Source organism: Desmodus rotundus, chromosome 3 (genome assembly GCF_022682495.2).
Source record: "Desmodus rotundus isolate HL8 chromosome 3, HLdesRot8A.1, whole genome shotgun sequence".
Lineage (NCBI taxonomy): Eukaryota > Metazoa > Chordata > Mammalia > Chiroptera > Phyllostomidae > Desmodus > Desmodus rotundus.
In genome coordinates, this window is record NC_071389.1 from 28,853,420 (window position 1) to 28,872,961 (window position 19,542).

Here is a 19,542-nt window from a genome sequence, read left to right on the forward strand (position 1 = left end):
AAAGACTGCACTGTAAACTGACAAGAAACACGTAGTAAATGCACAAACCAGGAACGTAGTCATCTATTATCATTATCAGTATATGTTCATTGCACATGCTAGAGTTTTATGTGACCGGCAGCACGGGGGTGTGTTTACACGGGCATCACACCAACAGGCGAGGAGGGGGTTGTGCCGCCAAGTCACGGAGGCTACGAGGCCACTGGGTGGGGAGGGTTTTCCAGCTCCTGCTGCTCTTACACCCCTGCTGTTGCGCTGTCCTCCCTCCCTGACCAGAACGGGGCTGGACACCCCACGACTGCAACTTCGATTTCTCTCGGCTTGCATAGTTCCTAGTGAAGTCTTTTTACTTTGTATGTAATGTTTCTATTTTCCTTTGGCTGCTTTTTGAGATTTTTTCCTTATCACCCTTTTTCAGCAATTTGGTTATGATGATCTTGTTGTGGTTTTCGTTACTCTTATTTGGCTTGGGTTTATGTCTCTCCTTGGATCTATGGGTTCGTAGTTTATTTTTTTTAATCAAGTTTGAATGGTTTTTGTCCTCATTTTTTCAAATGTTTTTCTCTGCCCTACCTTCTTTCCCAGGCTTCTGGTTGCACATGTTGTGCCATTAGTCCCACAGGCGTCTGGGGGCGGTTTAGCTGCTGTCGTTTGTTCCAGTCTTATTTCTCTCCGTGCTTCATTGTGGACAGTTGGTTTTCCTGTGTTTTCACGTCCACCGACTTTTTTTTCGTGGTGTCTAGCCAGCTGCTTATTCCGTGGTGTATTTTTATTTCAGATACTGTAGTTCCATTTAGTTCTTTTCTTATCTTCCATTTCATTCCTTATTATGCTCCTGCATTCTTCTACCTTCTTGAACATATGGAATACATTTATACTAGCTGCTAGTTCCATCATCTCTGTCATTTCTGGGATGGTTTCTGTTGATTGATTTTTCTCCTGTTTTGGGCCTATATTTTTCTGATTCTTTTTATTGGATTCCAGGCAACACAAATTTTACATTTTTCTGTGCTACATTTTGTTGTATTCCCTTAAACTGTGGGAGTTTTCCTTGGACATTTAGTTAAGTTACTCGGAATCAGTCGCATCCTTTTGAGGCTTGCTTTCACCACTGTTAGTGCGTGTCTTGAGCAACCCTGTCTATGGCAAATGTATCTCCATTACCGACACGGGACCCTTGTGCGTCGTGCGGTATTTCCACTCCTGCCGACTTATTTCCACTCTGGTTTGTGTGAGTGCAGACGACTCCAGCCCTTGTGAACACCAGCAATCGTTCGATCTGTTGCTTCCCGGCGGTCGTTCATCAGCCTCAGCGTTTCCTCTCATGTATGCGCAGATCGGTGCTTGGCCAAAGATCTGAAGAGACCCTTTTGCAGATCTCCGGAGCTTTCTGTGCGGCTCCGTCCTCTATGGCCGTCTTCTCCACAAATACTAGCCTCCTGGGCCGCTCTAAACTTTGATCTGTTTTCTTAACTCCGAAAGACCACTGGGCTGCGTTTGGGCTCCCCATCCTCCCACTGGTCTAAAAACTATTGTTTCTGTATTCTGACTTGTCTTCTGGTTGTTTAAGGTAGGAGGGTAAATCCCATTCCTGTTATGCCATCATGGCTGGAAACAGAAGTCCCTTGTCCTTCCTTACATAGCGTCCCATCGTAAAGACACACTATGGTTTATCAGGTCCCTGTCCGTGGACATTTAGGCAACTGCTAATCTTTACAACTAAAATATTAATTCAGTGAATAACCTTTTTTGTACAATGTTTCCCACACACGTGAGATTACATATCTGGAATAAAGTGATACTTCTGGATCAAAAGTAATTTTGAAAGTTACTGAAATATTGGCACATTATCTGATATAGTAGTTTTTGAATTTACGTCCACTTACAGTAGTTTGTAAAGGTGCCTTCCTCTATGTTTCCTTCCAGTACGTTTTTAGCTTCTTTTTTTTTAAGATTTTATTTATTTTTAGAGAAGGAAAGGGAGGGAGAGAAACATCAATGTGTGGTTGCCTCTTGCGTGCCCCTTACGGGGGACCTGGCCTGCAACACAGGCATGTGCCCTGACTGGGAATCGAACTAGAAACCCTTTGGTTCTCAGGCCAGCACTTAGTCCACTGAGCCACACCAGCCAGAGTTCATTTTTAGCTTTATTATTAATATTTGAATTAATAATGCATCTGGGTTTTTTATTGTTTTGTTTTTGGTGTTAGGAGTGATCTCTGGTGTTGGGATCTAGGTTTCTTTTACTTTGGGAAGCTAGTATTTCTTAATATTTTAATCAAAAAATTTAAGTACTATATTCAGCCCTGGCTGGTGTGGCTCAGTGGATTGAGCACTAGCCTGCGAACCAAAGGGTCACCAGTTTGATTCCCAGTCAGGGCACGTGCCTGGGTTGTGGGCCACGTCCCCAGTAGGGGGCACATGAGAGGCATTGATGTTTCTCTCCCTCTTTTTCTCCCTCCCTTCCCCGCTCTCTAAAAATAAACAAAATCTTTTTTTTAATTAAAAAAAATTAAATATATTCAGAATTTTGATTTGTATAGCAACAGTATTTTGACACAAAAGGTCTTCATGTAGCTCTTGATGTGTTAGTTTTGACACAATCTAATAAAAACAAACCATTAAATCTTTCTTTTTTTAATTACCAAGTGCTGCGTGAAGCATATCCTCACTCTGATCCTAAGCCTCACCCCTCTTTGTGCTCACTTAGTCACTGGCTCCCACACCTGCCACAGGCGGTGGTAACGGAAGCGATGCTGGTGTGCCGCCTCTCCAGGCTGCAGCGTCCTGCTTCCCCGGGAAGCCAGCTTGTCCCCCCTCACACATTTGTGCTGTCTGCTGGGAAATCCTCCTTCCCTCCCTTATTCTTGACACTTTCCTGCCTGGATACATCTTCCTCTAGCGAGAGAGATGGGGCATAAGATCGAAAGGAACTCCAATTTATTGAGGATCTGCTCTGCTCTAAACAGTGGACTGGGGTCTTTCACCCGTCGGCCTCATGGACTGGAAAAGTCTTCCCTCACCTCCAGTCCCTGCAGACACCCAGTTGTCTTTCCTCTCCCTGTACGACGGTGCCACGCACGTAGCTCTGCGACTGTGTGTGTAATTTGTTGATGTTTCTTCTACCATAGTAGGCTCTGCACTTCCTAGCAGAGAGACATGGTCTCGTGCATGGCTGCCAACACTTAGCAGAGCCTCTAGCACATAGTAGGCACTTACTGTTTGCTTTACGAATGGACATTAATACCTGCCCTCAGGAAGTGGAAAGTCTGAGCGCGTGAGGAACGTTGACAAGACTCTCTTTCAGTGGAGAGAGTTACTAAAGAAAAATAATTCCTTTGACACATACCAATATATGATCGATTGGGAAGATGAGATTTGGAGACAGAGAGTTCTCACAGCTTTCTCACTTAACAGGCTGTGATGGATTGTGGGAAAGCCTGAGCGTTACTTAGCTCATTAGTCAAGAGGATGAAATGAGATGATACATCTTGGGACAATAAATGTTAGATCATTCCAGCAAAATTATTAGACACTAAGGGAATTCTCACTTCCTCAATGACTTTTATTATAATCAGGTAAGTTTTTCAGGAAGAAATAAAGATCTCACCATAGGTCATGGGAAACATTCAAACTGTAGGTTTCGAGAAAAAAATATAACTCATAAAACCTTAATTAACACACCCCATTTTCCTGGCAATGCTTTGCTCCCTATTTTGAGTGGCTTTTTGTGCTTTGGTGAAAGATTAAGTTAAGTACCATGTCATTTAGATCGTGGCCTGTGGAGCCTCTCAGCATTGGGAGCAAGCGTGGCGTCCACAGGATAGTCAGCCTGCGGCAAACATCTTGAGCAGAAAGCAGAACCCAAGCCCAGGCCCCAGCCGCGCTGCAGAGCAACAGCAGCAGCCGTGACCGGGATAGCTAGCACGCGCCAACGTATCAGGTCCTGTGCTAAGCCCTTTTTTTTCTGTTTTAACCCTTCCAACAATCATATGAGATGGGTGTTGTTATTAGTCCAGTTTTAAGTATGAGGAAATGGAGGTGTGGAGAAGTCAAACAATTTGCCTGAAGTCACACAGGAAGTGATGAAGCCAAGTTTTGAGCCCAAGCACTCTAGCCACAGACCCGGCATGCTTAACTGCTGCACTCCACTTCCTCTCACAGCTGCTGTTTCACGGACAGGCTGGCTAGTGGCCAAAGTGCAGAGGTCTGTCAGATGCCTGGTGGTGGCTAATGAGGTACTGGTGCAGAAATTGCCCTCTTGTCCAGCTCTGCAAAGGAAAACCTCTCTTCTCCTGAGACACTTTGCTTTAGGAAGGCCACGGCGCATGGTGTTTATCTTTGATTGTGTGCGTCTGTGATTCTCTCTGCTAAGAAATCATTGCCATGGTCCAAACCAGATGAAGTCCCCAGAGTGCTAGGATGGCCTTCGAAACCTTACTGAGCTCTCTGAAGCAGCAAGTCTGGATGGAGCATTGACAGACTCCCAGCTGCCTGTTTTAGGACCCTTGCGTGAGAAGATACAGGAGGCCTGTTGCACTGCCCTGGGGGTTTTGAGAGCTTGTGGGCTGCTGGCCAGGGTAGCTGGGTGTCTGCTGTCCCCACATTCCAAAGCCCCTCCCTCTCTGTCATTCCAGAGAAAGGACCCTGGGACTTTTATCACTACAGCAGCAGGAGGGGCAGTAAAATTAAGAGGCACCCTTGCTAGGCTTTGTCCCCGGCCATAAATTATGAAGAATAGTGCGACATCGACTTCTACAGAATTGCTGTCCTTCCATACTGGGAGCAAATTGAGTCTCCCATGAGTGTGCAGAAGATTTGTTATGATTACATTCTCTGCTTCCTCACATCCCCCTAACTCTTAATCTCAGTAGCCCAGCGTCCTCTCCCCCACCCCCCTCCCTGAAATGCTCTAGTCCAGATCACCAAAAAGGACTAACTGACAAACCCAGTGGGGGGACCTTCTCTTTTTTTGACATCTCGGAAGCATTTGGCAGTAATGATCTCTTCCTTCATTTTGAACATTTGAAACTCCTCATAAATTCTTTTTCCAGTCTCCCTTTCAGTTCTCCTCCCATTTCTCTGATTGTTCCTTCGGTCTCTTTTGTAGCACTCTCCTTTCTCTGTGCCCACCCTTAACTGTTGATGTCTGCCGGGGTCCGTGTATGGCCCTCTCCTCACTCCTCTGCTTCAGCCAACACGTATGCGCTGATGACTCCCAAGTCTGTGCTGATCCTGCACCCAGATGCCCCATTTCCTGCTGGACAGCTCCACTTGGACAGCTCTCAAGCATCTCAAAATTGGTGTGTCCAATTCACTGAATTTCCAGTTAATCAAATCAGTCCGCATTGCCTATGTCAGTGAATGACACTACTGTCCACTCTGTCACCTGAGCCAAAAATCTAGGTGTCGTTCTTTCTCCTTCCTTTCTCAAGAGGATGTCTAATTCGTCATTGAGTCCTGTCACTCCCCTCTACAGAATCCCTTCTCTGAGGTCAGTCCCTTCCCTGTGCCCTGATTCTCCAGCCTCTCCTGGGTGTCGGCCCTGAAGAGCCTACACCTTCGTTCTCTTTGCCGACCCCTTCAGATCACTGTTTAATCTCACTCGTCTCTCCCATCCTTTAAGCTGCCACGGCAACTCTGCTTTCCTGTGAACCTAACGATAACAGCTACTGAGTCATTTACTCACCTGCTATGTGCCAGACAGCTTTTTAGGGCGAGATGCTTAAGCATTGCAGAAGATACAGAAAATCTCTCCTCTTGAAGAGCCTACATTTCATTGGGAGACACAGACAGCCTGTGTGTATAAAATGTCACACAGGTTTACAGAGCACTTCCTATGTGCCAGCCACTCTGCTAAACACCATAAAGTCATTGTCTCATTTAGTCTTTTCAACAACCCAGTGGAGTAAGTGGCGTTATGCCCACTTTACAAATGAAAAAGCTGGAAGCTACCCAAGGTCCCAGTAGCACAGAGCCAGGGATCAAACCCTCCAGTCCCACCTCGTGTCCTGAGTCGTGGCTGTGAACCATGAGCCTGTAGGGGAATGCAGGTTCCTTTTGTTCAGAGAATTTTCTTTAATCCTCACCTGACAATATTGTCTCTTCTTGTCTCAGCCTACCTCTTCTGCCTCCCCCACCATTCAAGGAATTCAGCCCCACACTGCCTGACGATATGCTTATTGATTTTGAGAGAGAGAGGAACCTCAATGTGAGAGGGAAACATCGATCAGTTGTCTCCTGTACACGCCCCAAATGGGGATTGAACCCACAACCTAGGTATGTGCCCTGACCAGGGATCCAACCCACAACCTTTTGGTGTATGGGACGATGCTCTAACCAACTGAGGCACCCAGCCAGGGGGAGAATATTTTAAGTATTTTTAGGGGGCACTCCCCTCAGTGAAACCCTTCGGCACCAGGCCTTTCCAGGAAGGTCAGAGAGCTCCTTTAAGTAGAGGGTTCAAGGGCTGACGGCCCTGCACGGGCCAGGCAGACTAAGTGCCTGTCCTCGCTTGGACTTCAGCTTGAAACTGGAGGAGCTGCCATCTGGGTCCTCTTGATTTCCCTGCTATCAGGTTTTCTTCATGTGTTTCTCAGTGTTAGTTGTTCTGACCTCCTCTGGGAACTGATCCACGTTCTGTTTTTAAATCATTTTCACTTCTTGTCTCAGCCTACCTCTTCTGCCTCCCCCACCATTCAAGGAACTCAGCCCCACACTGCCTGACAGGTATATACCCCATCTTCCTCTTTTCTCTGCATTCCAGCCCTCACAGGTGGGTCTGCAGGAGATGCCAGAAGTCATGTTTTCTTTGGAAAAATCTCTCCCTAGATGACTAGGGGCCCTCACTTTTTTGCACAGGTGATATTGCAGACCCACCTGCTGGGCTTTCCCTGGTTATGAATTCATCCACCGCAGGCAAAGTGTTAGGCCTCAGTCTGCTGACTGCTCCTGGTGGTGTCCCAGTATGTCTTTTCTGCTGCCCCAGTTCAGGACCCGAGGAGCTTTGTCTCACCCTCTCTCTAGCTTCTCTTGAAGGTGAGTGCCAGGCAAGTCCCTGCAGGACGTCTGCCGGTTGGGAGCCTGTTGTATGCAATGGAATCAAAAGTGATGTGAGCTGGTCTGCAGCAAGGTTTTTGAGAAACTGAGAATAAAGTTTTAGAAATGTCTATAGCAATTAGACAGAGTGAGTTTATGTCAGTTGACTCTAATAACTAAAAAATGGAGTGCTATGTGTTCTAATTTTTCTAGTGATTCATTCTCTATTACACTTTATGAGAGTATCACTCTGTGACAGAATTGAAAATTAAAAAGCAAAGCAAACTGGTCGCTCTCCACTGAGGTTTGATAAGCATTGGACTGTAGTGATAAGAGCACAGGCTTTGGGTGGGCTTATCCGCTCCACACCTCCCTTGCCTCATCTGCACCAACTGAACTCGGGGTTCAGGGAGGCAGTGCCTGGACACAAACATGTATCCAGGCATCCGGGCTCTGGAGGAGCTGAGGACAGAGGAGGCCTTGAAAAGGGAAGGGATGATCATGGATTGATCAGGGGGACTTTCTGGTGCAGGTGATGCCTGAGCTGTGCCCAGGAGGATGGGGCTTCCGTAGCAAGGTCAGTCCCTCTGGTGGGCAGCAGCTTCTTGGCTGGTAGACCCAGCTCTAGGCTCTGTGGGGAGTAGCAGACCTAGATGTGCGTAGAGCGCAGTCTCTGGTGAGAGCAGGCAGGCGGGCCGCATTCCTGCGGTATTTGAAGATTGATCTTGTCAGGTTAGCAGCTTTGCTTTTCTTGGTTCAGGTACAAGATCCCCACGTGGGGAGCTCTGCTTCTGGGGAAGAGCAGGGGCTGAGGAAAGCAGGGAACGTGATCCTGGCCCTGCTCCCAGCCTGCGCAAGGCTGCAGGCCAGGAACCGCCCTGCACAGGCTGCGGGGGGGGGGGGGGGGGGGGGGGGGGGTGCCAGTCTGAGCTCTGCCGCACAGCCCAGGGTGAGGCAGGGGTGCTGCAGATAGGAGGATGCTGGCATTTGGGGACTTAGTCCTGCTCTCCCTACTCAGTCTTCACCCAGGGGGTGAGCAGGGGATCACAGCTGCATATAGGGTACCTCCCCACACAAATAGCCAGAGCTAGAGAGGAGAAGCAGGGCTGCAGCCTCGCCTCTCCCAGGTGCTGGCAGGACGCCAGTCCATGCCCGCTTCCGGTCATCTCAGCTTTCTACTCTCTGCTCCCATTCCATGCATGGGATCAGGCATTACTCCTAGGGAAATGAAGCAGCCAGAGGGAAGCCACGGCCCCATCTAGGGAGCCTGAGTTCAGTGAATCTCTCAGGAGCGCGCTCTGGGCTACAGGGGTAAAAACCTGGAGGTAATCCTTACAGAAACCTCAGAGGATAGAGGAGATTGTCCAGGGAGATCTGGAGAGTAATGGGTAACATGGCCCCTGATCTTGGGAGACTTGATGGGGAAAATGCAAGCTGGACGACTGGCAGTATCACAAAAGCAAGCCTGTTGACGGTTGGCCGGTGACATCTCTGTGCCTCTTGTATTGGGATCAACCCATTCTCCCAGTGCTCCACGGGCTTAGTATGGGGAAGTTTCCCATATCAGGACAACCTGAGAACACAGTTTGAAAACAGGTGGTTGGAAAAAACCAAAGGACACCTTCCACTCTGTTGCTCAGCCCCTCAAGTAAGAGCGTCTAGGCCAGAGGCCGGCTGCAGAGCTTACCCCAAGAAGCATGCGCCACAGTGGAGCAAGACCCCTAAATGGGCCAAGGCATGTGCGTGGGACCTGCGCTCAGAAGCAGCTCTGTGGGGCCTGATGAGAGATGGATCCGTGACTGCTGTCCCCACTCACCTTGCTCCCGCACATCCAAGGGTGACTGTGATCAGCGGGGTTCGACCAGGTAAAGCGCTGTCTCCACCTCATTCCCCCTCTCCTCCACCCACCCTCCTGCACACGCTCAGGACAAACGAGAGAGATTGAGGGCAGGACTTTGTTCAGCTCAGTGTTTGCCCTTAGGGCCTTTTGTACCCTAAGCCGCTGCCTACTCACCTGTGCCTTTTTCTTCTCAGAGGTTGTTGCATGCACAGGTGCTCCTGACATCCATCAGGAGGGAGGGCCTTTCTCCCATACTGGGCTTGTCTCCCCTTCTCCCCTACACCTGAGGGAGGATACAGTGAGAATGGCCATGGGTTTGATTAGGTCTCATGAGTCCATGTGGCTCCCATGCGGTTCTCCTGGAGGAAGGAGTCCTTCCTCAGAGGCAATGTCCTTTTTAATATACGGTCAGCAGCTACCTCGGGTGCAGCCAGTGCTGCAATAGCCTAGCATCCCGGCCGGCCAACCACGCCCTGGGGCTGGCAGCCGAGGGTAAGACTGCTTAGCTGGCCGGGAGGCTTGGGCCTTGACCCAGCGCTGTCTCCATTGGGCTCCGACTAAGTCGTTGACCCACATGGAGGGGCATTCCTTTGCTGCCACTCAGATTATTGGGAGGAAACAAAGGGTTCGTCCAGGGCTACAGTCTGGCCAAGGAGAGCTGTCAGCACAGGCGCAGCTGCACACAGGGTGCTGGTTCGGGGGGAGCCTGGCTCCGTCCGTCTCCTTTTCGGTCACCCAGGGACTCCATGTGCTGGAGGAGGAAGGAAGGGCCAGCCGTTCTCTGCCCTGCAGTGGGTCCCCAGGGCTGACCTCTGTGAGCAGCAGTCCTCATAATGACCCAGCCCTGAGCCCCTTTCAGGCAGGGCTCGGGAGTTGGATGCAGAGACTGTAGAGCAGGAAGCAGGTGACAAGGGCCTAATTACTGGCTATGTCTCAGCCCTCTTCTGAGGGCTGACGTGGATGTCAGGAAGTAGAGAGCTTGGTAGCTAGGGCAGAAGTGGCCCAACCCCACTCATCACTTGGTGCAGGGGGGAAGTGGGGAGGGGCCGACTCTACCACCTGACTTTACCACTGGGTCAGTGATCCTGGAGGTTGGGGCCTCTCCAGTGCCCATGCCAGGGTCACAGCATCTCATCACTGCTGTCCTAGCAAAGATTGGATGGGGCCGGGGGGTCCTCTTCCTCAGTCCAGGCAGATGAAAAGAGCTTGGGTTTTAGAGTCAAGCAAACCTACATTGAATCCCAGCTTTGCTACTTAGCTAGCCGAGTGACTTTGGACAAATTCCTTAGTCCAAGGCCTGCTCCAGCTTCTTCAGCTGCTCAGTGGGAGTGATAGTCCCTCCTTCATGGGCAGTTGTGAGGGTTCCACAGGCTGACGTCCCTGAGGCCCAGGGCCTGGTGCTGACCTATAGCGAGTGCTCAGGCCCGGGCGGGGACTGCTGTCGCTGCTCTGCCTCCTCCCACCTTGACGGCCCCGACTCTCACTGAGGCCTTCTGGTATGTGTGTGGATGGGAGCCGTCAGGACTTGTGCAGACTGCGCATACCAACCCCGGTGATTGGCATTTGTTGATACAGGAATGCCTCCTCATATCGGGAAATGTGACTTTTGAAAACCCCAGCCACACAGGATGCAACTGATAACTTGTAATTTAGTAAAGAAAAAGGCTTCTGACCTCGTGGCAGCTGTCAGAGCACCAGGGAACTGATTCTGCCTCCTGGCGCCCCAACCCCTGGATGGCCTTGCCCTGCAAACCATAGTCTCCCACACCTTTGTGCTGTGCAGAGGCCGTTCCTCCAGCCTGGAGTGCTCACCGCCCAGGTCTCTGCCTTTAGGACCACTGCCCTTCCTTTAACAGGCTCCTCCAGCGCCGCCTGGCAAAAAGCACGGCAATCTCTGATCAAAGAGCTGCTCGTGGCAGCTTCTCCCTCAGAGGGGGCCTGGACCAGGCGTGCACGCACCTTTGTAGGCACCACGTGGGTGTGCTACCTGGAGTGCTCCTCCTCATAACTGCCACCTTTCGAACTCCAACTCAGATGCCACCGCCTCAGCGAGGCCCTTCCCTGGGTCCCCTAGCAGCGTTAGACATGGGGCTCCCACCGCTCTTTGCACATCTCAGTCTGTAACACTTCACACATTGCATGGAAGTCCCCTCCTGGGTCCTCCACTAATCCTTGTCTAGTTTTCACCTCTAATTCACGCCGTGTCGCTTACTGGGAACGAACTGGGGACAGCTCCTCTCTCCCTTGCCCTTGTCTGTCCTGTAAGCACAGTTGTCACAGCCGGCTTTGGCTCTGAGAGGGAAATGAGAGTGGGGCGTCCTGTTGACCGTCTTGCGCTACCCCCAGGCCCCTGCGCTGCTCTGCCCACCTCTCCGGGCTCCTTCCCAGCAGCCACACCACCAGCATCAAGAGTGGGTAGAGCCTCAATGATTCTAAGAAGATAGTAAATTCTAGATGATTCTCCTCTTAGGACATTAACTTTGGTGAGCTCCTGCAGTTAGTTCAAGTAACCGGGAGTTGCATGTCTCTTCACTTGTTCAGCCCGTTTTTATTGCATGCCTGTGCTGGCCACTGGGGAAGTGGGTTTGAAAAATGCAGGCGTGGTGCCAGATCACCGTCTAGGGGCCATAAGTCCAAGTCGTACCTCAGGGTTCCGGCGACATTCAGGCCAGGTTGAAAAGTGAGAGGCTTGCCTGAGTCCCTGCACCTGGCCCCGATGTGGCAGCAGCACGCCCCGTGGCCGAGTGGGTGTCACACAGTAGTTCTGTGGGCTGTGAGAGGATGACAGCATTGGAAGCTCTGAAAAACTGTCTTGTGAGCAGCTTTCATGGAGCAGGGTTACAGAGAGACAGAAATGACATCTGAAAGGACTCAGAAAGACTTCTTGGCATGCTCCCCCAAGTCAGGCCCAAACAAAAGGCTGTTGATGGCATTTCTTCCGCACAAGTCACGAAAAGCTTCAGACGAAGGGTGAACAATTTCTGCTTCTGCAATTCTGAGGCCATAAAGAATAAAGAATGGCTTGGGAAAATCATGGCTTCATCATTAGGCCAGCACCCGCCCCCTAGAATTGAGCATGTCTGCGCAGCAGCGATCTTAATCCCTGTGCCCCCCGCAGAGGCTCCTGTGTGGCAGAGAGTGCCCTTGGGCATGGGAGAGCGCCTCCCACATCCTCCGCCTCTGGGGGGGCCAGAACCAGGCCTCAGACATCCCCATTTAGACCCCATCCATGGTGACTGCTTGCCCCCCTTCTGGCCCCCAGGGACCCAAGTCAGATTCTGCTCCTCCCCACTCCCTAAACACTCCCACTCTGCCAAGTCTGTGAAGAGCTTTGGGGGGACTGTGATAAGTAACAGCTGGTGGCCCCAGGAGCTGAGTGGATCAGAAAGACAAACAGAACAGTGTAGTGGCTGCAGTGACAGAGCACGCCAAGGGGGCATGCACGCCCAGGTTAAGGGCCCGAACCAAACCAAGTGGGCAGGAAAGGCTTCCTGGAGGAGGTGCCACCTGTGCTGACTGGGGCAGGACAGTTGGAAACGGGCCAAGGAGAGGCAGCTGCTCTGAGGGGAGGAGACACACTGGCAAGCAATCCGGGCTGTGCAGAGTTCAGGCCCCAGGCCGGGAAGAGGCCCTGAAGGCCATGCTGAGGGGACTGCTATTTTATTTTCAATTAAAGTTGACATTCAATATTATTTTATATTAGTTGCAGGTGTGTAACACAATGGTTAGACATTTATGTAATTTAGAAAGTGGTACCCCCCGATAAGTTTTTGTTGTAATTGTTGTTGTTGTGTTAAGATTTTATTTATTGATTTTTAGAGAGGGGGAAGGGAGGGAGAAAGAGAGGAAGAGAAACAGCGATGGATTGGCTCTCGCATGCCCCCACTGGCGCACCTGGCCCACAACCCAGGCATGTGCCTTGACAGGGAATTGAACCGGTGACCCTTTGACGACACCCAACCGAGTCACACCAGCCAGGGCCCCCTCCCCCTAGCCCTGATCAGTTTTAGTACCTACCTGGCACTGCGTGTAGTTATTACAATATTATTGACAATATTCCCTATGCTGTACTTTACATCCCACGACTATTTATTATTATAAAAGCTCTTTATTATGAGGTCAGAGGTTTTGAGGCAGCAAGAGAGGGACAGCATCAGGTTGTGGTTTAGAAATTTCAGAAAGGTCATTACTGGACGTGGAGGGGGAAGGATTAGAGGAGGTGACAGAAGTGGGGGGGGAGGGAGGTGCTGGGGACAGTGGTCGGGCAAGGAGCAGGTGGTGAGATGCTAGGGAAGGAGGAAGGACATTTGGTGGGTGGGGTGGGGGTGAGCGAGAGGGAGGAGTGAAAACAGACCCTGTCTCGGGCAGCCAGGGATGGCGGCACCGCTTCCTAACCTAGAGAACACAGAGCGGAGGGCAGGCTGGGGGCAGCTGTCGAATTCACTCGGGGAAATTCATTTGGAGTTCCTATGAAGCATTGGTAGAAATGTGAGCACTGGAGTCTTTTTAGTTCTTTTCCCCAATTTCTTCCTGTTATAAACAACACTGCTATGAATAATCTTCATATAAGTAAGTCATTATGCAGTTCCCTGACAGTTTCCTCATGTCTCTGACACAGCGAAAGAATGTTTTTCATGATATTGGCCTGGTTTGTTGTATTTATCCCTCTTTATCACCAGACTTCTCAATTTGAAATCTGTTTAGCTAAACTTCCTTCCCACTCCTTCCCCCACTATTTATCTTGAGCATTTCCATATACTGGGTACCACGCTAGGTACTAAGGATGCAGAGTAACACATAATTTTTATCCTAGAACTTCAGTCTAGAAGGGGCATCAGACATGAAAACGAAATTACAACAGAGTGTTGATGTCATAGTAGTTGAGAGTATAAGATGCTGTGAATACACAGAAAGGAGACACCAAATTAAACTGAACGGGTCAAAGAAGGCTTTTTTTTCCTAAGGAGGATTTCTGTGCTCACTCCTCTTCTACCGTTATTATTGACAGTACCTCCTGATTTTCACTGTAATTATTTGCTTCTAGCATTTAAAAGACAGAGGTGCTTCTCTCATTGGTTCATGATAAGTGGTGTCTCACCATCATTCAGCTGAAGACTTTCTGGTTTTGTTTTGTATTTAGCAAGGGTAGGTGCTGCAGGTGTCAGTGGATGGGACAGGTCATGTCAGTAGTGCCTCAGAGTATGTAGTCTGTGGACCTGAAGCGTTCATGGGTCCCTCAAGGCCATGGCCAACCAGAGCCAAGGAGCTGTGCCTCTTCCTGGTCTCCTGACCTCCTCTGAAATCACTCACTGTCTGCCTTCCTCCCCCCGCCACCTCCATATTCTCTCAACACAGCCTCTTCTCAAAGACATCCAGGTAAGAACATTGTCATAGTTCCCTTCAGCAGCCTGGACAAAATGCCTCAGAAGTTTCTTTCCCTCCCTGACCGTAAGCCAGCAGCACTGGTAGAGTGTGTAACAGAGAACCCCTGGAAAAGCTGTCTTTTGTGGGGGAAAGTGGTCAGGGAAGGATTTTTAAAGAAAGTGATGTGTTATCCAAGTCTTAAAGATTGCATAGAAATCAAACAGTTGAAAAATGATAGGTGTTCTAGGCAGAGGAAATGTGTAAACTAAAAGCATGAGAACCACAGGGACGTCCGGAGAACTGCAAGTGTTTTGGCTTGTTTGGGGCATAATCGTGTTACACCCTGGAACGCTGGAAGGTAAGGCTGGAGAAGCCGTCCAAGACCCGGGAGACCTGACAAGTCGTTCTCAAAGGATTTTGATTGTAACATAAAGGAAATGGGGAATTATTGACATGTTTTATGCAAGACAGTGATGTGATCAGATTTGCTATTTGGAGAGATTGCTCCAACCTTATGTGGAAGACGAATTGGAGGAGGGACTTGGAAACATGAAGATCAGTTACTGCTGCGATAACTGCTGAAGGTAATCCATAGGGATGGAACACAGAGGCTTAGTAACACCTAGAAAATATAATCAAATTGTTCCTTCTCTCCCCCAGAGCATCCTGTGTGGCATTTCTCCCACCGCCTCCCCCACATCTGATCATGACATTATGTCTCCCCCTCCAGGACAGGAGCACCTCATTCCTCATTGTGGCCACCCAGCACCTATTATGTCTACTGAACTGATTTGACTTGGTGATTAACTGGGTATAGAAGGCTGGGGAGAGGGAAGAATCTGGAATGACTCCCAGGTTTCTGGCTTCAAATATAGAAAAAAAAATAGGGATGCCATTCATCAAGATAGGGAACCCAAAAAGAAGGGCAGCTGTTTCTGGTTTGGTCAGGAGGAAAGGGCAGGGCAGAGATCATGACTGTGTTGTGGACGTAAGGCATGTGGGTGCCTCTGGCACACGGAAGGAGATAGGGTAGCCACGTGCACGTGGGTCTAGAGTCCAGGAGGAGAGGTCAGAGCTGGAGATGAGGCAGTGGGAGCGACCAGCATTCGGATGAAGTTTGGCAGTGGGTGAGGTAGTGTAGGGAAGGTGTGTAGACTGGGTCCCAAACTGGCGGCTTACAGGCTGAATCTGTCTACGGACATGCTTCATATGGCTGGCACAGTGTTCTCAAGTGATGGGGGTGCTTTTATGCGTTGTGTCCACTCTAATTTGCTATAACTCTGCCACTTTTTATTGTCTTCTACCTGGCCCAGGTAACATATTTATAGTGTCTTCTTGGCTCCTGTAGGCACTTGAGGTTATAATTTTTGGAGGGAGAAGAAGAAAACCGAAGTACATAACTCTGGGAATACCAGCTCATAAGGGATTCACAGGAGGGAAAAATAATGAAGGAGAATGGGGAGGAATGGCTAGAGAGATTGGAGGAGATCATGAGAATAGTGTTGTTCTCTTCAAAATTTTGAGAGGCAATGTAGGCAATATGTAATAAAGTATAAAATGTGGATTCCATTTCAACAATTGCACTTCTAAATATTTCACATGAGGAAATAATTGTATCTGTGCACGCAAGTTATTGTAATATGATGCTTGTCGAAGCATGTTTATAATAGCAAAAAATTGGAAACAACATAAATGCCTCTTAGTTGAGGACGATTAAGTAAATATGGCATGGCCATGTGATGAAATAATACGTAGTCATAAAAAATGATGATATCAGATCATATTTACTGACATGACCCCACAATTTAGTCTTAATTTCTCAAGAGCAAGTTATGGAACAATACATATAAGATAATTCCATTTATGTTGAATGGCTGGTTATAGAAGGCACTGTCTGGAAGCCTTCACACACAAATCACAAGACTCCCGATAGCTAAATCTAGTAGAACTTTCTCTGGCATCTATGTCTGACCTTTCCGTGGCTTTTGACATTATTAACCTATTTTGGCTTCTATTCCTCATCCTCTTTCCCTGACCTTTGTCCATAGGCTGGCAGTCAGGACTGAAAAATGGCAGACTTGATCCTGGGAGAACCCTTCAAAACTGTCAGCTTGTTTATATCCTAGATGCGCCCCAAAAGGGCACTTACTGGGCAGTTCTCTGGAAAGGAGCCGTTAGGGACTGTATTTCCCTGGTCCTTAGTCCCTTTGAGCCTGCATAACTCTTCTGGAATAAAACCCTTCCCAGGGTCCATGGGTACAGGTTCCTCTCCTTACCCACCTCCCCCACCCTCTAGCAAAATTGCCTGGCTATCCCCTCTCTCCCACGCCTTCTGTTCAATTGAGGGGTTATTTTTAACAGTGTTGTATATTCCATGCTTAAATCTTGGCAAAACACCAGAACTTTGGAATAGACACCCAAGATAAAAATAGTCTCCCACAACCTCCTCCCTTTCTAAAGTTTTTCCTTTTAAAGAGAGAAAACAAGTTATCTAAACTGTAGACAGGCCTACCAAGAGAGTCCCTAGACACTAGCACTAAGGGACTGAACTTGCAGCCTTGGCCACAGAACTTGGGCTGGAGGCTGGACCTGCTGCCGCTTCAGAACTTACTTCAGTCCAGAGAGGTACAAGGAAAGATGGTTTCTGCCAGTTTCCTGGGCTTGGTAGGTCTAGAATCGTGGAAAGTACCTAGTCCTCCTCCCGTTTCCAATAGCCAGAGGCTCTTAACCTCCAGAGGCAGGCCATCCACTTCAAGATACTCTGTAACTAGAGAGATTTTTTTTGGTAATTTTTAAAACATTGTTGTTCAAGTACAGTTGTCTCCATCTTCCTGCCACCACTTTCCCCCGCCCCACCCATCCCCACCTCCCACCCTCAATCCTGCCCCCCTTTGGCTTTGTCCATGGGTCCTTTATACATGTTCCTTGACGACCCTTCCCCTTCTTTTCCCCATTATCCCCCTTCCCCCTCCCTTCTGGTTACTGTCAGTTTGTTCTTTATTTCAGTGTCTCTGGTTATATTTTCCTTGCATGCTTGTTTTGTTAATTAGGTTCCACTTATAGGTGAGATCAAAAGGTCTTTGTCACTGTCTGGCTTATTTCACTTAGCATAATGCTGTACCTGGAGAGTTTTAACTAAGGAAAGCCAAAATCTGCTTTTTCGTGACTTCCTCCTGTGGGCCTAGCTCCACGTGCGTGAGCCACACAGAGCACATCTAATACCTCTTCTCTGTCAGATGTTCAGAGACTTGAAGCTGGTGGTCGTGTGCCCTCTAGTCCTCTCTAGCCAGACATCTCTGCCTTCAGGTCTCCTCCCTATCACGGTAGTTCTCTTCTCTGGGTCGGTTCCGCTTTATTACTGTTCTTTTAGGTGGCACCCAGAAGGGAGCCCATGCTTGCTCAGAGGTGGCCTGCCAGGCAGAACGGGCAGCAGAATAAGCTCTCCTTTCCGTTTTTGATGCTCCTCGTAGTGACTGGCACCCAAGAGACACTACTTTAGTGGTCATGTCACATTGACCGTAAGCCTGTCCTCAGCATGCTGCTGCCAAGTCCACATCCCCTTTCTCCTCAGGACTGTTCCAGAATTTATGGGCCAAAACCAGGCCTTAGCCAAATAACTGCCTATTTGGAGCTCTTTGGATTCTCCTTGGGTTTCCGAAATAAGCTGTTTCTTTCCTGTTTGTCTTCCATGGATTTGATGATTAAGCCATTCTATCCTATCTAAAGAGTACGCATAAAAACAGTGACCAAGATAAGCCTAGAACAGAATCTTGCTACTGACCTGGTAGGCATGAGCAAAACTGTTCACCAGCTACCAAACTCTCAATATGCCCTGCCGTTAGCCCACATTGCTGTCACAGACTCGGCCTTTGTGTCAGCCCTGCAAAGTGCCAGCAGGGCGCCAGCTTTGGGGTCGGAAATCTCAGGTTTCAGACCTGCTCAGCACCTTCTCACTGTTAGAACCTTTCATCTATAAACCTTTCAGGTTTATTCAACTGTAAATGAGGGGAAATGCCCATCCTGCTTACTTTAAATGGCTTTGGTGAAGATGAAAGGATTATAGTAAAATGAAAAACAGTATGTCAGAGTAAGGTGATGGTAATTACTTCATAAACATTTATTGAAACCCTACCAATATCTATACACTGTGAGGGCCGACAAATAGGAATCATACAAGCCCTGCTGAATGCTTTCCATCAGGAGTTTTGAGGTGCCACAGGCCATAGCAATCACAGGCGGTGCCAGGAGCAAGGGAGCTAGAGCCCGGGGGGTCGGGAAGCCAGTGCTCAGGCATCTGGGGCAAAGCAGAATAAGGGCTTCCCAGGAGGGTCTGAAAGCAGGGTGAGAACAGTTGGCCTTTGCTAGTCTGCTCTGGTATCAGGACGCACACTGAGAATAAGAGGCCTGAAATCCACAGGAGGCAAGGCAGGAGTGGGACCTCAGAGACTGGAGCTAGAGATGGAGAAGTCCTTGGTGAGAGCCGTTTGCCTGGTGCAGTGGGGATGAAAGCCAGCTGACATCAAGCTGAATCATGAGGTGAGGGTCTGGGGTCAATGCGTGTGGACTCTTCCCGGAGGAGCATGCCTGTGAAGGGAGAAGAAAGATAAACTTGAACCTGGAACAGGTGTGGCTGTGAGGGTGAAGTGGGTGTCTGGACCACCAATGGGAAGGGTCCTGTAAATAGACCAAAAATGGAGTTACAGAGAAGAATGATGTCATGAATGATGTAACAGGTTCTTTTTTAAAAATAAGATTTTATTTATTTATTTTTAGGGAGAGGGGAAGGGAGGGAGAAAGAGAGGGAGTGAAACACCAGCCAGGGCAATATAACAGGTTCTTAAGAAAAATGAGAGGAGTTCCAGCCAAGATGAAGGTGTAGGTAGACACACTGTGCCTCCTCACACACACCTCCTCACAACAAATTTAAAAACAAAAAGCAACCAGAGCTGCCAGAAAATTGAACTGTATGGAAGTCCGGCAACTAAGGAGTTAAAGAAGAAACATTCATTCAGACCGGTAGGAGGAGTGGAGACGTGGAGATGGTCAGCCGGGGCAGAGAGGACACACAGCAAGGTGGCAGCTGGTGGACTGGGTGGTCCCACATTCACATGTGGATAAACCAGGGGGAACAACTAGGGAGCGAGACAGACCATGCAACCCAGGGTTCCAGTGCATGGAAATAAAGCCTCAAAACCTCTGGCTGTATAAATCTGTGGAGGTTGCAGCAGCAGGAGAAACTCCCAGCCTCACAGGAGAGTTCATTGGAGAGACCCACAGTATCCGAGAACATACACAAGCCC

At 49.0% G+C, this 19,542-nt stretch overlaps 1 protein-coding gene across 13 annotated transcripts in view; it reads left to right on the forward strand.

The window, feature by feature from the left end:
- The window catches only part of ST3GAL3 (ST3 beta-galactoside alpha-2,3-sialyltransferase 3), a 166,906-nt gene that overhangs the window by 106,528 nt on the left and 40,836 nt on the right, over positions 1–19,542 (forward strand). For 8 of the 13 annotated variants that reach the window (XM_053920287.2, XM_053920289.2, XM_053920282.2 and 5 more), the window contains one exon: positions 6,118–6,279. The exons of the other annotated variants lie outside the window; for them this stretch is intronic. In XM_053920287.2, the coding sequence (XP_053776262.1) occupies positions 6,118–6,279 (162 nt within the window). The remainder of the gene's footprint in view (positions 1–6,117; positions 6,280–19,542) is intronic. 13 annotated transcript variants of the gene reach the window in all.